The sequence below is a fragment of the Varanus komodoensis genome, unplaced genomic scaffold (assembly GCF_004798865.1).
Source record: "Varanus komodoensis strain SLA01 unplaced genomic scaffold, ASM479886v1 scaffold53, whole genome shotgun sequence".
Classification (NCBI taxonomy): domain Eukaryota; kingdom Metazoa; phylum Chordata; class Lepidosauria; order Squamata; family Varanidae; genus Varanus; species Varanus komodoensis.
The window spans coordinates 4,267,629-4,286,396 of NW_025336126.1; the positions used below are offsets into that span (position 1 = coordinate 4,267,629).

The 18,768-nt window shown below is 47.6% G+C and overlaps 2 protein-coding genes and 3 non-coding genes across 5 annotated transcripts in view; 1 reads left to right on the top strand and 4 right to left on the bottom strand.

Annotated features, from left to right (window-relative positions):
• The first annotated feature begins 215 nt into the window (after positions 1 to 215).
• Positions 216 to 11,001, top strand: LOC123032094 (trans-1,2-dihydrobenzene-1,2-diol dehydrogenase-like). Its single transcript, XM_044447720.1, has 7 exons — positions 216 to 314; positions 2,306 to 2,417; positions 4,721 to 4,884; positions 7,386 to 7,638; positions 7,758 to 7,882; positions 9,763 to 9,913; positions 10,859 to 11,001. Exons 1-7 carry the CDS (start codon positions 225 to 227, stop codon positions 10,999 to 11,001), a joined length of 1,038 nt encoding a protein of 345 aa, XP_044303655.1. The 5' UTR covers positions 216 to 224.
• A 1,500-nt stretch (positions 11,002 to 12,501) lies between these two features.
• Positions 12,502 to 18,768, bottom strand: part of RPL13A (ribosomal protein L13a) — a 33,550-nt gene continuing 27,283 nt past the window's right edge. The window contains exons 4-10 of the mRNA XM_044447926.1: positions 18,618 to 18,690; positions 17,857 to 17,922; positions 16,121 to 16,222; positions 15,525 to 15,610; positions 15,257 to 15,316; positions 12,977 to 13,099; positions 12,502 to 12,633 (exon numbers count right to left, since the gene is read on the bottom strand). Of these exons, the coding sequence (XP_044303861.1) occupies positions 12,547 to 12,633; positions 12,977 to 13,099; positions 15,257 to 15,316; positions 15,525 to 15,610; positions 16,121 to 16,222; positions 17,857 to 17,922; positions 18,618 to 18,690 (597 nt within the window). The 3' untranslated portion in view covers positions 12,502 to 12,546. The remainder of the gene's footprint in view (positions 12,634 to 12,976; positions 13,100 to 15,256; positions 15,317 to 15,524; positions 15,611 to 16,120; positions 16,223 to 17,856; positions 17,923 to 18,617; positions 18,691 to 18,768) is intronic.
• LOC123032342 lies at positions 14,156 to 14,242 on the bottom strand. The gene has a single exon (XR_006416464.1). It is a non-coding gene; the product is annotated as a small nucleolar RNA Z195/SNORD33/SNORD32 family (small nucleolar RNA).
• Positions 15,390 to 15,469, bottom strand: LOC123032343. The gene has a single exon (XR_006416465.1). It is a non-coding gene; the product is annotated as a small nucleolar RNA SNORD34 (small nucleolar RNA).
• Positions 16,797 to 16,880, bottom strand: LOC123032341. Its single transcript, XR_006416463.1, has one exon. It is a non-coding gene; the product is annotated as a small nucleolar RNA Z195/SNORD33/SNORD32 family (small nucleolar RNA).

Genomic DNA, 18,768 nt, shown 5'->3' on the forward strand with positions numbered 1-18,768 from the left:
ATACGTCCTCCCTGGCTCAGGCCATTGCCACATGCTGATTCTCACCTGTGCTCCAGCAGCTGTCAAGCAGGCCTCTCCCTGCCCTGGGGCGGCCCAGCCTCCCCCGCGCAGCGCAGCGCAAAGAGGCGCTGCTGATTCAGGCACACGCATGCCGCACCCAGGCGAGGCGGACAGCAGCAGCAGCGCCACTCTGCTCCCCGGCTGCCGGGGCTCCGAACTCCTCCATGGCCCTCCGCTGGGGGATCTGCTCTGCCGGCAAGATCAGCCATGATTTCCTGGTGGCTCTGAAGACTCTGCCTTTGGCTGACCACAAGGTTGGGTGAGGGCCCGCGAGAGATGGGGGCAGGTGGGCGGGCGAAAAGGCCGGGGTTCTCCTCGAACAGGCAGGATCACCCACTTTCGTGTGCAGGAGTGACAGTTCACGAGAAATACAGCCAGCAAAGCTTTGCTTGTGGCTGCGGCTCCGCACTCAAAACAGAGGCAGCGGCTTAGCAGGAGAGCCTGGGAGGCCTTGGGGTGAAATCCTAGCAACACCAGGCAGGGCTCCGAACGACCTGGCCCAGAGCACCAAGTCCAGAGGCCCTCCTTTGCATGTGTGCCCAACCCCCACATTTATCCTTATGTTGCTGCTGATGCACCCTCCTTGCACACCTGCCCAGCATCCTGCAGGGTGCTGATGCTCAGGTGCACAGGACAAACCCAGCACCACCTGGGATTCCCCAGGTGGCGGCAGCCCAGTCCCCCCTCCCTTGCTAAGCTTGTGTGAGGAATCTGTCCTGGGGTGGGAGTCCCTGGGACCTGATGTTTAGCCCAGTTCCTTGCGGCTATGAGTCCGGCTTCCTACCGAGCGTTCCCACCAGGCCTGTGCAAACGCCGTGCCAGCAGCGTCCCTCCGCCACACGGGCAACTTGTCCCCTTTCTTTACGCTGCACGTGCTGGGTCTTCTCTTGGCTCAGCTCGCTTCCTAAGACAGGGCCAAGCGCGAGAAGGCATCCGAAGGGAGCCGGGATTCGGAAGAGATCGCTGCAGCCCTACGCAGGGGTTCGGTGCTTTCGCTTGCTTGATGGCTTCCCAGCTATTGCCTTTGGTTTGTTTCGTGGCTTCCGGGCTTCCACCCCATTCTCAAAAGCTGAACTGCCTCTCCTAACGCTTTGCTTCGTTACTATCAGTAAACAAAGTGGCATTCCTTCGAGGCAGAATATTTTTCCAGAGAACAGCGTGGGCAGCTTTCCAAAGTTACACCCCTGGTTTTAGCTAACATCAGCTGAAACTCCCAACTCCCTTTCTCTGCCTCAGCAAAGCTTTCCAATATTGTCCCTGCAGCTTCTCTGCTCCTGCCTCTCCACTAGCAGGGAGCGTGCCTGGCACCTCCACCAGGTCTGGGGGGCCTCCTCATGCCCCCAAAGAGCGGCAGAAACCAAATCCAGAGGGAGGGAGGGAGGCCTTCTCTTGGCTATTCAGCTTCACTGGGGAACCCTTGAGCACCATCCCGGCAAACGGGTGGATCATCAGCCAACAGTCATTCTTTCGGGTGAATGGCCCCTGAGCCCATGTCTCTATTGGTTTAATTTATCAGTTGAAAGGAAAAATGCTAACAAATTCAAAAAGTTAGTCCAGCCTTGCAAATACACATATCCAAACTGCTAGCATGCGAAACATTTTCCTAGCGTGCTTGGGGCTGGCAGAGGAATGACAGAGGATGCCGCCATACAAGATCAGCAAGGCCAGAGTCAAAAAGTACCTGAACATGCACTGTCAGTGTAGGGAGCTTTGCATTACTCCAAGGCCAGGTGTGGGGTGTCGGCTGGACTGGGGACTTGGGCGACCTGGCTCCTAAATCCTCACCCAGCCATGAGGCTCTCTGGATGACACTGACGCTCATCCGAACTGACTCGCAGGGTTGTTGCTGCGAGGGTAAAACGGAGCTGTGTATGCAACCCCGGATTCCTTCCCAGAGAAAAAAGGTGGGATATAAATGCGATACGAAAAGCAACCACCAACAACAACTTCAGAAGAATTGATCTACACAGACAGTAATCTATAATCCCACACTTTAACTTGTATTAGCCTTATTTTATATACTAACAAGTATTGTTGAGTGGAAGGTTGGGCAGGAAATGCATTTCTATTATTAATAATAGATTCTGAATGGAATCTGTTATTCCCCTGGTCAAGAGTAGGAGATATTGGAATGCGTGTATTTTTGTGAGTAATTAACTGGCATTCACTTGCCTTGCACCAGGCTAGGGACCACGTGTCCTTCCCATTCCCAGTCTCACAAGCTGGCTCCCCTCCCTCCCTCCAGGTCGTAGCCATTGCATCTCGTGATGTCAAGCGTGCCCAAGAATACGCCAAGAAGCATGGGATCTGCAGGGCATATGGATCTTACGAGGAACTGGCACATGACCCTGATGTAGGTAAGGATGGGACCTGGAAGGGAGCACCGGGACAGAAACATAACTCCCGCTGTGCACATGGAGAGAGGGAAAGGGGTCCAAGATGCCAACTTTCGAATCTCCTTCTGGTGAATCCCCTACAGCAGTGATGGCGGACCTTTTAGAGACCGAGTGCCCACACTGCAACCCAAATCCACTTATATATCGCAATGTGCCAACACTGCAATAAAACCTGAAAACTGCGGTTCTGGTTTAGAAAAAACAACTCACAGCCAGTCCAAGCAATATATATAAAATATCTAAATATATCTCCTTGGCAGCGCACTGACCAGCCATGCGAAGCTCAGACGAGTCACAGCTAATGAGTCCTGGCTCGTGATGTCATCGCCTGCCCCCACTACTCCTTTCCTAGCATGCGCATGGTCTCCATGTGCGTTGTCACCCAATGCTTGGCTGCAAGGGTAATGCTGGCGTGGCTTGGCTCACGTGCCAACAGAGAGGGCGATTTTGAAGAAGCCTTCCTTGAGTAGCTTTTTCTGCACAGCTCATCATTTCTCCCCATTCTAAACACACTCCAACCATCAAAATCATACCAGGACACCTCGTTTTTGTAACCCTAACCCTACCCTGGTGCACAACACTAACCCTAAAATAGGGTGAAATTTCCATAGAAAAGAGGGCAATTTTGAAAAAGCCGTCCTTCAGTAGCTTTTTCAGCACAGCTCAACATTTCTGCCCATTCTAAACACATTCCAACCATCAAAATCATGCCAGAACACCTCGTTTTTCTAACCCTAACCCTACCCTGGTGCACAACCCTAACCCTAATATTGGGCTAAAGTTCTAGCGAAAGGTGGGCGATTTTGAAAAAGCCTTCCTTGAGTAGCTTTTTCAGCACAGCTCATAATTTCTGCCCATTCTAAACACATTCCAACCATCAAAATCATGCCAGGACACCTCGTTTTTCTAACCTAACCCTACCCTGGTGCACACCCCTAACCCTAATATTGGGCTAAAGTTCCATTGAAAGGAGGGTGATTTTGAAAAAGCCTTCCTTGAGTGGCTTTTTCTGCACAGCTCAACATTTCTGCCCATTCTAAACACATTCCAACCATCATAACCATGCCAAGACACCCTAACCCTAACCCTACCCTGGTGCACACCCCTAACCCTAATAAAATACCATTGAAAAGGGGGCAATTTTGAAAAGGCCTTCCTTGAGTAGCTTTTTCTGCACAGCTCAACATTTCTGCCCTTTCTAATCACAACAAAACTTGAAAACTGAGGTTTTAATTTGGAAAAAAATCCTCACAGCTAGTCCAAGCAGATTTATATACATCCTTGGCAGTGGACTGACCAGCCATGCGAAAGTTTAGACGAGTCGCGGCTGAGTCATGGCTTGTGATGTCATCAACTGGTGCCACTACTCCTTTCCGAGCATGCGCGTAGCCCGTATGTGTGCTGTTATCTGATACTCAGCTGCTGGGGCGATGCTGGGGCGACTTGGCTCGCAGGCTGACCAAGAGGGCTCTGCATGCCCGCTGTGGCACATGTGCCATAGGTTTGCCACCACTGCCCTACAGTTTCTGCCACAGGCCCTGCTCTGAGTTTCCCACAGGAAAGAACTTCAGTCGGCAGCTGATCAGACATAAGAGCTTTCCTCCATTTCACACTGACAAAGCCTCCCTTTCCCATTGCTACAAAGGGAAAAACTCTTATCTTTGATCAGCTGCTGACAGAAGCATAAATTGGTGGTGAAAAACTACTACAGAATGCAAAAATGGCCAAAGGTGGCATAAATGCAAGCAAGATCTGCTGCTAGTTTGAGTGGCGTGGTGCCTACAAGGGCTGTGTCTACCCATCCGCATGGGAGCCACCCTTGTTCCAGACGCTGAAGCCAGCAGAGATCAGGCACCTCCAGCCCACAGACAGACTCCTCCCCAGGGCTGCGCCCTGCTTTTCTCGATGGCATCCTGGGACAGAGCTTGCGGCGGGGCAGTGCTGCATCCCATCATAAGGGCCAAGGAAGTGAATCGGGGGCAGTTTGGCCAGAGGGGCAGGGCACTTCCCCACCCCCGCTGGTCTCCAGAAACATGCTGAGACCCTTCACTTGGGAAGCCCCGTCTCCTACCTGGAACCTTTGCTCATGCATCTCAGCCTGACAGCGGTGAAGGGGCTGCTCCCTTCCCTTTCTCAGAGATTCACCTACTGCAGCCACTGCAAGCAGCGGATTTGGAGGCTGAGTCTGCAGGTTCTGCAGCTCAGACTGGGCCAGGGCCCCTCTCCATGCTCGCCTCACCATCTCCTGGGCTCTCTCCATTCAGATGTGGTCTACGTGGGGGTGATCCATACCCAGCACTGCGCCCTCACCCTCATGTTCCTCCGGGCAAAGAAGAACGTTCTGTGTGAGAAACCCTTGGCCATGAATGCAGCTGAAGTCCGGTGCATGATCCAAGCTGCCCGGGAAAATGATGTCTTTCTCATGGAGGTAAGAAACGCAGTCAGGACAGTGGAAGAAAGAGGGTCTGTGAGATGTGGGTTCAAGTCCCAGTTTTGCCACTGTGGGGCCTTAGACCAGCCTGTCCCAACTGCATGACCTCCAGATACACTGCCCAAAAGTCTCCATCAACGTCCAGTTGCATCGCTCTTCCAGCGAGGATCTCCACTCCCCCCCCACCTTGGCTTTGCTCCTGTTCTACTAAGCACAGTCCAATGTAAAGAAATGTACTGGGTGAAGCTTTTCCTGCTCACTATGAGGTCAGTGGGTTCAAAGAGCAATTGGGTCCACAGTGAGAAATCAAATTATCTTTTGAAACAACCCATAAATAACTTTCTGCCAAGCTTTAGTGCCAGGCTAGAGGTATCTCTGCACAAGCCATTTATTGTGCCACTTGTGATTCCCCAGTCACAGAAGTTTGTGCAGCCTGTGTGCGTGTGTTTGTTGTTGTCATTGTTTAAAGGAAAGCTTACTATTTTCCTAGACAGTGCCATGATTTGCTACAAAAAACATGAAATATTCTTGCTCTTTACCACAGAGTTGACTTGAGTTGTGCAATGGAACAGATAAAAAGGCAGAGAGGAAAATCCCTGGGGGCGGCGGGGGACAAACAAGCAAAAACAAAACCAGGTGCAAAGGAAGAAGCTGGCTCTATTAGATCAGACAGCCCCTACAAAGTACTTTAGAGTAGATATACAGGGAGTAGGGTTTACTTCTGAGTAAGCATGCAAAGGAATGGGCTATAATACCAAAAAGTAGCATTATCAGGACAGAAAATGATGGAAATAGTTGTAAAATAATAGACCAAAAAACCTAACTCAGTGATGACAGATCAATGGTCTCGAAGAATGGATTAAAATATTGGGAGCAGAATCCTAGGCATGTTTAGACAGAAAAAGTCCTATAATTGGGAACTGTAAGACTCTTCAATCCACCATGCTAGGGTTGCACCTGGAATATTCAAGTGCAACAGCAGTCCCAGGATTGCTCCTGAAGAAAGGAAGGGATCAGAAAAGCTGGCCCTGTGATCTCTAGAGGGCATTTCAGTTTCTGAGAGACTCAAGCATCCCCTTAACAGAAAGGCATGCCTTGGGCTCTTAGAAAGGAACTGCAGTTCCATAGTGCAACACTTTCTTTGTCTTCAGAAAATCCTGGGTTTCCAGGTAATAAAATCAGAGCACTCTGCAGGCAGAACAGTCCTTTGTTTGAAGGCACCTTGTACATGTCTAGTTTAAACATAACTATTATAAACACGTTTCTCTCCTGTCCCTTTTCTTTTCCAGCAGATCAAAATCAAAAGCTTATAAATACAGTCTTTTAATGGATCTTGGCAGGTTTTGCTGAGTTACTGGCTGTCTTCTATGAGAGCTGTTAAAAAGCTGCATAAAGCAAAGAAACGATCCCTCTGCTCTGTGGGAGTAGCTTCTGCCCATGTGAAGAGTTGATCCCAACCTGAAACCACCCCCTTGTTTCTTTTCCCGGAGCCTGGACTCCACCCTCAGGAGCAAAGTGCTTGACCTTCCCCGACAGAGCCGCCTGCTCAGGTTGGCACCCCCTCACCTGCCTCACTTGGTCTAAGAATTCACACACCTCCTTGTCCATTTCCACAGTGCATCCTCCCATGCCCAGGATGGTTTGGTTCTCAGTCACTGCCTGATGGATTTCACTCATTAGCCTTGGCTTTTCCATCACCTGCCAGCTCCTCCTCTCTTCTGCCCCCTTTATCTCACTTTCCACGTCTGAACTGTCTGGTTAAGAAAGCTACATTGTGAGAAAGTGGGGCCGACCTCCATAACAACCAGAAGAAGGCCAAGCAGGGCCCTAACGCACCCAACTCTGGCGAATTAAGTGCATTTTTATTTAAACTCTAATTGTTCCTAAATCTGCACATATAAGTATAAACAAATGCATGCCAAATTAAGGCACTCTTTGGTTCTCAGTCCCTATTTATTTATTTATTTATTTATTTATTCAATTTCTCTCTTGCCCATCTCCCAAAAGTTGACAGCATGGATTCCCTATCCCTAATACACACTTTAAAAAACACAGAATAACATTGTGAGCCAGTGAGTGTGAAAGACAGTAACTGACTTGAGGCAAATTTTGGAGCTGTGTGAGGATTTGAACCTACTAGTAACTCCAGAGGGTTCCACCTAGACTTATCAGTGTCTAGTGTGTTAGATTTGCAAACTACAAGCTGGTTTGTTTGTCTGCCTTTCTTAAATTGTATAGCACCCACCCACCAACAGCTTTGTAAAGATAAATAATATTCTTTTAGTCACTCAGGAGTAGACTCTCTTTTACTTCTCATATTGCATCAAGCTTTGCCCCCACACTGCTATACTAAACTTCAACAACCAGAAACTGGGGTTGTTAGACACTTCCCCAAAATACACAAAGCATGTTAAACATTCTGCTTTCAAATTGTGCCAAACTGTTCTTTTACCTGCTTGCATAAAATACGCCCAACTGCTGACTGCTGTCTCTTCCAGGGTTTCTGGACTAGATTCTTTCCTGTATCAGAGCAGATCCGCACCGTTTTGCAACAGAAATCTCTCGGAGACTTAAAGGTGCTCAAAGCTCAGCTGGGTTTTAAAATGGACGACATCCCGAGGATAGTGGATAAGAAGATGGGTGGAGGCGTCATTCTGGACTTGGCCTGTTACTGCATCCAGTTTGCTTCTATGGTGTTTGGGGCGGAAAAACCACAAAGCATCGTGGCCTCGGCGCTGCTACATCACACAGGTAACGCGCCGAGCTGCTGGCGGGGCAGGCCAGAGTGGCGTTAAAATTGCTCGGAGGGCTGCAATTACCTTGCAGGAGAGGGAACGGAGACCTCACTTTGCTTTCCGTACATTTCCCAGGAGTGGATGAAACGACCACCATCATCCTCAACTACTCAGGGAACCGGCAGGCCGTGCTGAATTGCACCATGATGATCAACTTACCAGGAGAGGCACTGATTGGGGGAACGGAAGGCATTATTAAGGTGCGTATTCAGGCCACCTAATGGGCGGGATCTCCATTTCGCGTGGGTTTGGATTTGCTTTTTACTAGAACCTGTGAGGTCCGCCAAGTAGTAAAACGATGATTCGGAGTGGAGCAAGGCACGGAATGGTGCTGGCACAGAGCCAGGTATAAGAGCCATACTTTGGGACTGCTTATACTGATATAAATTATGTTTTTCCTTCCAAGTAGTTACAGTGCAGTAATTTTCCATCCTGTTCTTAGGGTGCCGTCCTATGCATGTTTAAACAACTGGCTGACTGAGGAATGTTGAGAATTTAAGGACATTTTCCCCCCTGTAAGCATGCATGGGATGGTTTTATTGGAACTACTTTTAGAAGAGACGTGGTTTACTTCAAAGTGGAAGTTTTTTTTTTAATTTATTAGATTTATATCCTTCTTATAACAAACTCAAGGCATTCTCCTCTTGCTCTCAATCCCCACAACAACAACCCTGTGAGGAAGGTTGGGCTGAGCGTCTGTGACTGGCCCAAAGTCACCCGGTTGGCTCCATGGCTGAGCGGGGACTAGAATCCAGATTGCCCGAGTCCCAGTTCCACATTACATGATCATCTTGCCCTCATGTCTTCTCTTCTTCCGGATGAGTTGGACTACAACTTCCATCTCCCCTCAACCAGGCTGCGGCGTATGCAATGGGAGTTTTTGGTCCAGTACATCTGATTGACACCAGCTTGGGAAAGGCTAACAAGAACCCTTTCCTTTATTAGATTTATATCCCCCCTTTTATTACAATGAACTCAAAGAGGCTAACATCATTCTCCTCTTCTTGCTCTCAATCTTATTCCCACAACAACCCTGTGAGGAAGGTTGGGCTGAGAGTCTGTGACTGGCCCAAAGTCACCCAGCTGGCTCCATGGCTGAGCGGGGACTAAAACCCAGATTGCCTGAGTTCCACACTCTGAACTACACCACACTGGCTCTCACAGCTAACATTTCTATCTGCACCCCCACTTCTGAAAGCAACCACCGCTCTGTGCTTTACAGCTGCTTCTACAGTCTTTGCCAACTGTGATTTTTTAAAAAGACAGAAAATACATTATCTGGTGCATGGGTTAAGTTCAATTTTTAAATTCACTTTAAATCATAGCATCAGCATGACTATGGCAATATAACAGAGCCCTGGTGCTAAACACATTTTCTTGAGAATAAGCAGCATTTGCTGAGCCCGCTTGCCAGAGCGCATCACCTGCCACTTTGTGGTTGACTTTGGGGACCCTCTGGGTTGCCTCTGGACCCGAGACCCAGCTCAGAGGGCATTATTGCATCCAAGAAGATCCGAGGGGTATATGTGGGTCTCCCAAAACGCTGCAAGAGGTGAGTGGGTTGAAATCCACAAGCGAGCTTCCTGAATGGCCATTTCCCTTGGAGTGGCAGGATCGGGGTGGGAGTGAGGCCTTGATAGTAAGAGATTGTGGAGATGGACAACGAAAGGATTCTAGGGGTCAGGAAATGTGAGCTGGGATAGTGCTGTGACCAAGAGTATGAGCTGTAATCCTGAAGGCTTCTGGGTCATAAAACTGCAATGCCAGCCCTGTGGTGTTGCTAGGTGGCCTTAGCAAGCTTCAAGCTCTCAGTGTCCCCCCGCTCCCTGCAGTGGGAGGAGGGGACACTGAGAGTGGGGAAAATGTGATATCAGAGTGGGCAGAATTGGGATCTGAGCTGCATCACACAAACCAGCCCCTGGGAATGCAAATAAAAGAATGGATTTGAAGGACGTTTGCTCTAATCTCAAAATACAAAATACAAATCTGGAGGGGCAAGGCATCTTGCAGAGGAGAAATCCCAGGAACAAACCCACACCATTTTCTTCTCAAGCTGAAGGCACCCTCCTCCTCTTTCTAGATCCCTGACCACATGAACAGCCCCACAGTCATGTTCCTGAAAGGCAACCAGTGGGAGTGGCCCCTGCCGCCCTCTCCCGAGCCGCTCTTCTTCGCGCACGACATCGGGCTGCGATATGAAGCGGAGCACATCCGCCACTGCCTGAGCAAGGGTAAGGCGAGAAGTTGTGGGGTTGGCCAAACCGGAGGATGCCGACCGAGCCATGTTCCTCCCTGCCCTGCTCCTGAATCATGATCCATTTAGTCCAGAGGTGGGGAACCATCCCTCAAAACCATCGTTTGTTTGGCTGCTTCCACACAGCCCCCGTCTCCCCATTCCAAAAGGTTACTGGTACTATGAACTCTAAGCTGAAATATGCTGGTTCTTGTACCTTCGCAATGGGCCCGCTCCCCATGGCTGCCAAACTGATGCACAGAGAGTCGCTCCCGCTCCACCACAGCTCCTCAGTAAGGAACCTCCAGAGGCATAATCCTGGCTCTTGAACGTGGTGTCCCCCTGCAGCCACTTCACTAATAGCAAATTAATTTGCTGTACGCACTATTAATATAGCCCACATTTGTATAGAAACCACTTGCACCATCCACAAAGGAGAGGGAGCTTTGGGGGAATCTGAAGGTTTGCAGATAAACAGAGTGGACAAAAACTTAAGGTGGGGCAGGGGACTGGCAAAAGACCCACAAGGATTTAGAATGCTCTTCACCAGAAAATGGTCGTAACGGGAGGAGGGATGGAGTATCCAGCTAGGAGTATGTGTTTCCAATTAGGTAACTGTAAAGTCTGTTTCCTATAAATGAGTTGTTACAGAGAAACATATAGTTTGCAGGGAAGAAAGAACACTTGAAGCCAAATAACAGAAATAAAGGCAAGTTTATTTGCACAAAAGTAATAAACTTCAAATGAGTGGGAAGTCTGCAGCCCTCCAGGAATTGCTGGGACTACAACTCCCATCACCCCCAACCATTAGTCGTGCTGGCCTGGAGATGGCAGTTGCAAGTCCAGCGACAGGGCCAAGGGCACCCCTGCTCCACAAGAAAACCAGACAGGCCTGTGCTGCAGCCTGCTTTCCTGTGAATCCAGTTTCCCGTCTCCCTTGCAGGTTTGAAAGAAAGCCCCATCATGCCATTGTGCGAGAGCGAAATGATCGTCACCATCATGGATGAGGCACGGAAGCAAGTGGGGGTCATCTATGAGCAAGACCAGGCTGTACTGGACAAGCAGTGTGGCAGGACCTGCCAATAAACAGGCACTTCTGGCCAACCCACTCGATGCCTGAAGAAGCTGCATCAAGTCGCACACCTCTGAGCATGGGTAGCACTGTCTGGATCAGAACATGGAAGCATTTTTCTTGCGAGTGCAACGCTTTGCCCTTGCTGTCCACACTCACACACAAAGCTACTGAAGAACTGGGAGGGGAACATCGAACCCAATTCTCCTTCTCTTCCCAACTAACCTGGCACCCTCAAGTGGGTAAAACAGCTATAACCTAGCCTTTAAGAATTCCACTTACATTTAAATAAGGTAGTTTTAGTACTGATAGTTCCAGCCAATGGCAAGTGCTCAATATTAGTCACTTTTTCAGCTTACTTCTATGCCAAAGGGCCATCCTGCTTCCTACTTGCATTTTAGGCCAGGGATGGGCAGCTTGTGACTTTGCCAATGCTCTGGCCTACAAATCCCATAAATCCCAGCTAGTGTAGCCAATGGCGAGAGCCAAAGGGGTTCTGGGACAAAATACCTGGAAGACTGCAGCTATATGAACATTAAAACCAAATGAAAAATATAGGAACTTGTGTGACATTGTGGACTCTCAAAACCCTAAAGCTTCAGGACTAGCCATTCTCTTCTGGGACCATATTGAGCTTCTACGTACTAAAGGAGCACTTCCACATTGAGTATTTTTGCAGGGGCTCTCAGAAAATGGCTGGGAGGGGAACTTGGGCAGCCCACTCACAAACGGGCTACCATGGTAGGCATGCCCAGTCCCTAAACACCAGTCCTAAAATTCCTTTCCCAGAAGGTGGAGCAATGAGAGTAAAACAGCTTGCCCAGAATCCAAATAAGAGGCAGAGCAGAGGTCTCTACACCAAATCAAAACACAAAAGCACTCCCTTGAACGAGCATTCACCACTGCAGGGCAGTGCTTCATCTGGCAGCATAGCCTCCCATCTAAAACATGCTTTAAAAGAAGTTAAGAGAAAAGAATTAGGCAGCCATATTAAGATCTCAAAAGGTGGGAAAGTAAGAGCACAACCTCCAATGTCAAGAAATCAAATCCCCAGCAAGCAACAAGGTCAAATGATTGCCTACTGGGCTGTTGTAATTTACTTGCCACGTAAATACACCATGCAAAAGGACTGAGCAGTTGCTCAGCTGTCACTTGAGGAAATGAAATGTCAATCAAGCCACTGATGAAAAAATGATTAGGAAAGCTGCTCCAGCCCCCGTTTTTGACTACAATTCCCAGTACCCCTGACCACTGGTCATTGTCTGGGGCTGACAGAAGCTGAAGTGCAAAATGACCAGAAGGCACCAGATTTGGGAAGGCCGCTTCACTTCCTAAGAGCAGTCTACTCATTTACTACCATTACCAGATGCAACATTTCCATCTAGGGAATCTGAGAATCCTGGCTCCTGCCCTCCTCGGTGCCCCTTCCCCTCGACTGTAAAATCTGACTGCAGCAATGACTGAATGGCTCCTTTAAAGAGGCCCTTTGACGTTCAAACACAAAACCAAGAGGCTGCAAACTTCATCCTTTATTGAGAAGTGAACCTGGACATTTAGAGTTACACCAAAATGCCATGCTGTTTGAGGATGTCTGTGTATTTAGCAGTCTTGCTCTCCACATTTTTCTCTGCCTGCTTTCGGAGTCTCTGCAATAAGAAAAAGGGGAGGAAGTCATTTGGGGTAAAGTTTTAAGAGACCAGAAAGTACTGGAGAATGGAGATCTGATGCTAGAGCAACAGCAAGAACAGAAATTGCCAGTTAATTTAGGATTCCTTCAGTATTCTGAGGCCTCATTTATACCACACTGATAGGTAAGCGATCTACTATATTTTTTAAGTTAAGAGGAAATCTAAAGGCTCTGACCTCTGACTTCCAGATGCATACATAGGCTCCCCTTCCCAAGCCTTAATTTGCAGGGTAGAAAAAAGGCCTTCTTTTTGCTCATAAAATCCAGAGCACCCTTCACAACAATGCAGAAGGTTGGCTCACCATCAGCTGCTTCTTCTTTGTGTAATGGAGCTTGGCCTTTTCCTTGCGTTTCTCCTCCAGGGTGGCTGTGATGGCCTGATACTTCCACCCAACCTCATGGGCAAGGCGTCCCAAGTATGCAAACTGTACACACAAGAAAAATGCAACAGCTTAGAAACCAGAATTGAAAGCCCCTGGAATTAGCCCCATACCACCTGACACCTAAAGCCCACTCCTCACATGGTCCCCACCCCATTTTCTCCGCCTATTTACCAGATCCCAAGCATCCATTGCGCAATTCCATTCTCTAAAACGATTCTGCAGAGTCAGTGGCCAATCTAAATCCCTAAATCTACCCCATGCTACAAACTCTGTTTTTCCTTTATTGCATGGGCAACTTGTTGCCCTTCAAGATGTTTTAGGCTGCAACTCATGCGCTGGATGGGCTATACCAGACGAATGGTGAGGAGCTTGTCAAGGTTCACCAGGCAATGCAACATCCTTCCACAGCACCCAGAAGCCAGGATAGTATCTTGGAGGCAACCCAGGGCTCTACGTACAGCCTCAGCATGTAGAATTAAGAGTACCAGAGAGAAATGCCCGAGAATTGCCTACCCTAACTATGTTCCTTGGATAAGGACTGCTTTTGCTGTGAGAAGTAACTGTTCTACTGAAGCAGCTGCATCCCCACCTTGTCTCCCAGAAAAGGGTATTAAATTGTGGCTTACTGACCACCTCTGAAATGTGGGAGGACCACAATAGCTTGTTAAGCTTGTGCTTTGGCTTGGGATGACATGCCTACAAATAAGGCAGCACAGCAAGTCTTGCTGCATTAAGAGGTCCTGTAACTGTGACCATATGGGCATTGTAAGGTTATCCCTGTTAATGTTCTGCACCTACCTTCCATCCTATTCAATAAACCAAATGTTTGGTTTTACACAAATGTTTCCATATTTTTCTGATTATCCTACAAGCTACACTGAGGTGACCTCCAAACTTTCATTGGCCCCAGTCACCAAAGAGCACTAGGGAGCTGCTGAACAAAAACATTTGGAAGACCACAAGCTGCCCACCCCTCTGCTTCAACAGAACCAGAATTCCCATTGCCCATCTCAATTCACTTAAGATTCTGCTGCTTACCCAGAAGGGATACTGTGCCCGCTTTCCCTACAAGCACAAGGCCATACAGCCACCGAAGGGCTGGTCTCAGATGGTAGTGCATGAAGAGTTGCTGTCTCACGGTCTTGAGACTCGAACTAATGGTGGAGTGTCATCATCACAGACCTGCCCTGAGCCAATCCCTCCACAGAGTTTGGGTAAGTGCAGCAGGAATGGCTGTTTGGTCAGGACCCTGTTTCTCACAGGCTGAGAAGAATGAATTGTGCAGGCCTGGATACAGACTGTCACTCACCAGCAGATCCACTGAAGGCAATGGAACTTACAAGAAGTCATGGTTAACAGTGGATAAGCAAACCAAGGCATTTGCTTCAACAAGATGCAGCTAGGGCCACTTCTTTGGACAGCTTTAAAGGAGACTGAACAAATTCATGGAGGAAAACACTTGCAGAGGTGGGATCCCTGTGAATGCCAGCTGTGGCAGGAAATGGGTGGGGCGGAGGGTGCTGTTAACTCATGTCCTGTTGCGAGTTTTCCAAGGACTGCTGGCTGACCATTGTGTGTGCAGCATGCTGGCCTAGGACTCCCGTCTGCTCCAGCAGGGACCTCACGACCAGCTTAAGGTGCAATCCTGTGTCCGGGGTATGCTGGGAAATGTAGGCAGTTTTTCTCTTAACCATACAGCATCTCATCTACTTTGATGGGGCTAAAATGGGATCCAATCCACAGTGGCAAGACAAATGATGCTATGACTGTAATGATGTAAACAACAGGCCTTGTTTACATTTTCAGGCAGAAACCAGGTTGCAGGGGCTGCCACTATTAGATTAGAAATGCTATTTCCAAGTTCTCTTGGAAAAAATCTCGTTTCCAAGCCATGTAGGAAATCCTAAGTGCAATAGTCCACGTAGCCAAGCATGATTTACTCTGAGCTGTTGAGTTCTCCCAGCCTTTCGGCAGCTTTTCTACATCTGGCTATACAAGCTCCCTTTAATTGGACTTGGTAGGGCTAGAACTTGTGACCTTCTGATCAGAAGCACGTGCTCGACAGCTAATTTTGAGTCCTGTGAACTCTCCTCAAGTGGGTACTTTCAGAGCACTGGATGGCAGCAAAGAAATATTGCAAGACATTCTGTGTGCTCCTCACAGGGCCTGTGAGGCATCAAAGAGCAGCAGGAAGGGTACCTTGCGTGTGGGCTTGAGGCGGACCACTTTCAGAGCTGCAGGGACCACCATCCTCTTGCGCTGTGGAAGACACACCCGGTTAGCCACATGTACAAGTCAAAGGCAACTGCCCGCCGTTTCCAAAGGCACAAAATCTGCCTCAGTGTTGATTTTTTTTTTCTCACTCCGCAAGTCAAACAATGTAGGTAGGAAAGAAAAACATCACTGGCAGGAGACCAAGGAATTCACACAGCCCACCTGCCCCTCGGGAGAAAGCTGGAGGGTTTACCTTGTCGTAAGGAGGGGGGATGCCATCAAAGACCTTCAACCTTTCCAAGGCAGCCTGGCCACGTTTGGTTTTGTGGGGGAGCATTCCTAGGAAAGGCAGAAAACATGGATGGGGTGGGCAGGCAGAACTTCCCGGATAGAGAGTGGTGTGAGTTCTCTAAGAGTATGATACATTTAGTATGAAAATTAAAAGCGGTTGAAGCTCCAATCAGTTTATTTGTGACAGTGACCTAGAAATGAATGCCCTTTGGAATTAAAATATGAATCGACATGCCCTGTGCTTCCTGTACTATTGCGCAGTTTGGAATATAAGTTAATGCAAGTTTGTACTGAATTGTGCACCTTTCAGTACAAATCATTTTTTAAAATTATAGATTATGCAAATCCAATGGAAAAGAAAGTGACATGCCCTGAAAATAAATCAGTTTACCCATTCTCAGTATGCTATGCTGAAATCTAACATTTCGATTTTAGAAACACCTGAGTTGCACATTCTGGGAATACAATCAATGGTAAATGTGTGCACACTTAAAAAAGAAGCAATTTTAGAATAATTTTTTTGGCTAAATAAAATTGGCGGGAGCATGATGCACTTACCTCGCACCGTTCTCCAGAAGATTCGGCTGGGGGCACGGAAGTGGTACGGACCACGGGAGGGGTTGGTGTTCATACGCTTGCGCAGGAAAGCAAGATATTTCACTGGGAGGAAGGGGGGTGGGGAAGCAACTGAATTAGACCAGGCCGGCAAGGATGTTATCCTGGGTAAAGCCCAGCAGGCACACACTTCCATTTCTAAATGGAAAGACCAACAAGGCACCGCCTGCAGACTTGCAATTCACCTCAGTCCCTGGAAACTATCACTTGGCTTTTAGACACTCTGCTCAGAACACACGTTATCTCACAATAGCGACAGCTAAAGTGGGCCTTTCACAATGTCCTAGTGCCCAAGCCAGAATAAAAACTCTTGTGCATGTACCACAAGATTCCAGGCCATAGACAGTCCTTAGACAGGCCATGCTCACCGCATGAGCAAGAAAAAAAGCACATGGATGAGAAGATGGTTCCTCTCCCCATTTAAACATACAAGTTACCCTAAAAGGCACCTTCAGCTTTCATCCCAGTTATCTTGCTCCCTAGATTTCTGTACTGTGTTGTTGCAGAGCCTGAAATCCCTGATTGGGAGATGAGGCTCAATTCATCTAGTCCAACCTTCAGGGCCCAGCCCAGGCCACAGAGGTTTTCAAGAGGCAGAACATGCCATGGGAAGAGGATGGTGATCTCAGATGGTAGTGCATGTACAGTTGTCTCATGGCCATGACACTCGAACAAATGGTGGTAAGGCATCATCACAGACCACCAGCCCACCTCTCAAGCAGGCACAAAAAAATGGCAGAAACAAGACTTCAGCTAGTCCTTGGTGCTTTCAAAGTGCTAAACAGCTTTCCAATCCTGTCCTGCTTTTTTCTATTTCCAGCTGTGGAAATTAAATGAATGCTAGTTGGGTAAATTAGAATCCCAAGGCTGCGTGTACTCAGCACAAGAAGGGACCAAAATCTGCCGTGTGCAAGCTATATGAACTGATCTTATAAATGCAAAATTGACCAACTGGCATAGTACACTGCTTACTTCAATCTCAGAGGAAGATACAAAGTCAAGCACCAAAGATTGCCCCTCTGTCTACTGGAATTCTCTTTAGAATCTTTGTTGAGCAGTGTCCACATTTCCCTCTGCAGTCAAAAGGACTGGAGCCATGCTTAATAGATACAGGCTGCAGCTCTGCTTTTCTAAGCCAATGCACCTCAGTTACAAAGAAAGCAGAGCTGTAATTGCCCCACTGTTCAAGACAATTAATCTTCTAGCACAAATGACAGATTTTGGTGCCAGCTGCTTTTCTAAATTGTAATAACAATGTAGGATGTTTTGTTCATTTCACTTGCAAGAAAAAAGAAGAAGTAGCAAGTCTCCACAAAACTTCTATTCAAATGTTACTGCAGCACTCTCCTGTGCATCTTCTGGAAAAAACAGAAGACTGTTGCCAGTTTGCTTTTATAAAAAAGCATATTCATTCCACAGCATGATTTTGCACCCGTGATGAAACTCATAGTAGTTAAATACATGTGGAGCTATTTTTACTAAAACAGGTTAATTGCAAAGCCTGGCATCTTTGAGGGACTATAATTGTTCCAATTTGGTTGGATTACATCTTGAAAAATATAGCAGCTCAAAGGAGCAGAGAATTGGCCATGCATAAAAGGCTCTGTAGGCCAAATGGAAGCAATGGCAGAAGAATCCCCTCACTCAGAAGATGTGGACAGTTGAAGAATCCGTCTTACATTTGTTACGATAGAAATTGCCGGATATATTGATCCCTTCACATCGCACAACCACAACTTTGCGCCCTAGAACAAAAAACAGAAAGTACCAGATGAAACCATATACCACAAAGTTCAGGCTGGAACATCAAGGCTTCAGAAGGGGAATCTGAGTACTTTACAAGTAGAGGATCAACAAGCTATAATTTTGTATTCCTGTGAAAGCTTGATACTGGAAAACAGCAAGTTGATCTAGCATGTAGTAGATAAACCCCTTGTCAACCTCCCAAAGCTCCGGAACGAATGCTAAGTAGCTTCTATAAAAAAAAAAAAAATAAGGATCTTGGGAAGCAAGGCTACCAGCAAGATCAGACAATGCTGAGCTAGACAGACTAGTAGTTTCAGCTAGAGTAAGAAACGGTATTTTGTTCACAAGAAAGCATATGCCACAAACATTCAGGATGCGACAAAAGAACCTGAAATGGTGGTAGAGGTGTTACCTCCAATTATGGGCCTTCTCTAAGTAGGAGGCCTCTAGCAATATATCACCACTATTACAAGGTTCTGTTCATTTTGTAACACTGGGAAAGAAACCTGGGTTAAAAGCAGCCTCATACAAAAGTTTCTCCAAAAGCCAGAAGACAACTTCATAACTTGATGACACATCCACTTGCCACAACCTGAGCATCTTGTGTGTGCCCAGCACAGTACAGACTCTCCGTATTTTGCATGGGAGTGGGGTAAGCCCCCTTCCCCACCTCCCAACCTAAAATAAGCCTTACCCAGCAAGACTTGCTTGGCCACAATGGCTGCCAAGCGACCCAGCAGGTGACCACGTCCATCAATCACCAATACCTGGAAAGAGAAAAAGTAGCTTTAACTGGGGACTGTAAGGATTTATCTAGGACTAAACTAAAACCACATTTCTTAGAT

Excerpts from the sequence above, each read along its gene's own strand:
- LOC123032094 (XM_044447720.1), top strand. The coding sequence starts at position 225 with ATGGCCCTCCGCTGGGGGATCTGCTCTGCCGGCAAGATCAGCCATGAT. Across the intron at positions 315-2,305 it reads TGCCTTTGGCTGACCACAAG|GTCGTAGCCATTGCATCTCG; the intron begins GTTGGGTGAGGG and ends CCCTCCCTCCAG. Across the intron at positions 7,883-9,762 it reads GAACGGAAGGCATTATTAAG|ATCCCTGACCACATGAACAG; the intron begins GTGCGTATTCAG and ends TCCTCTTTCTAG.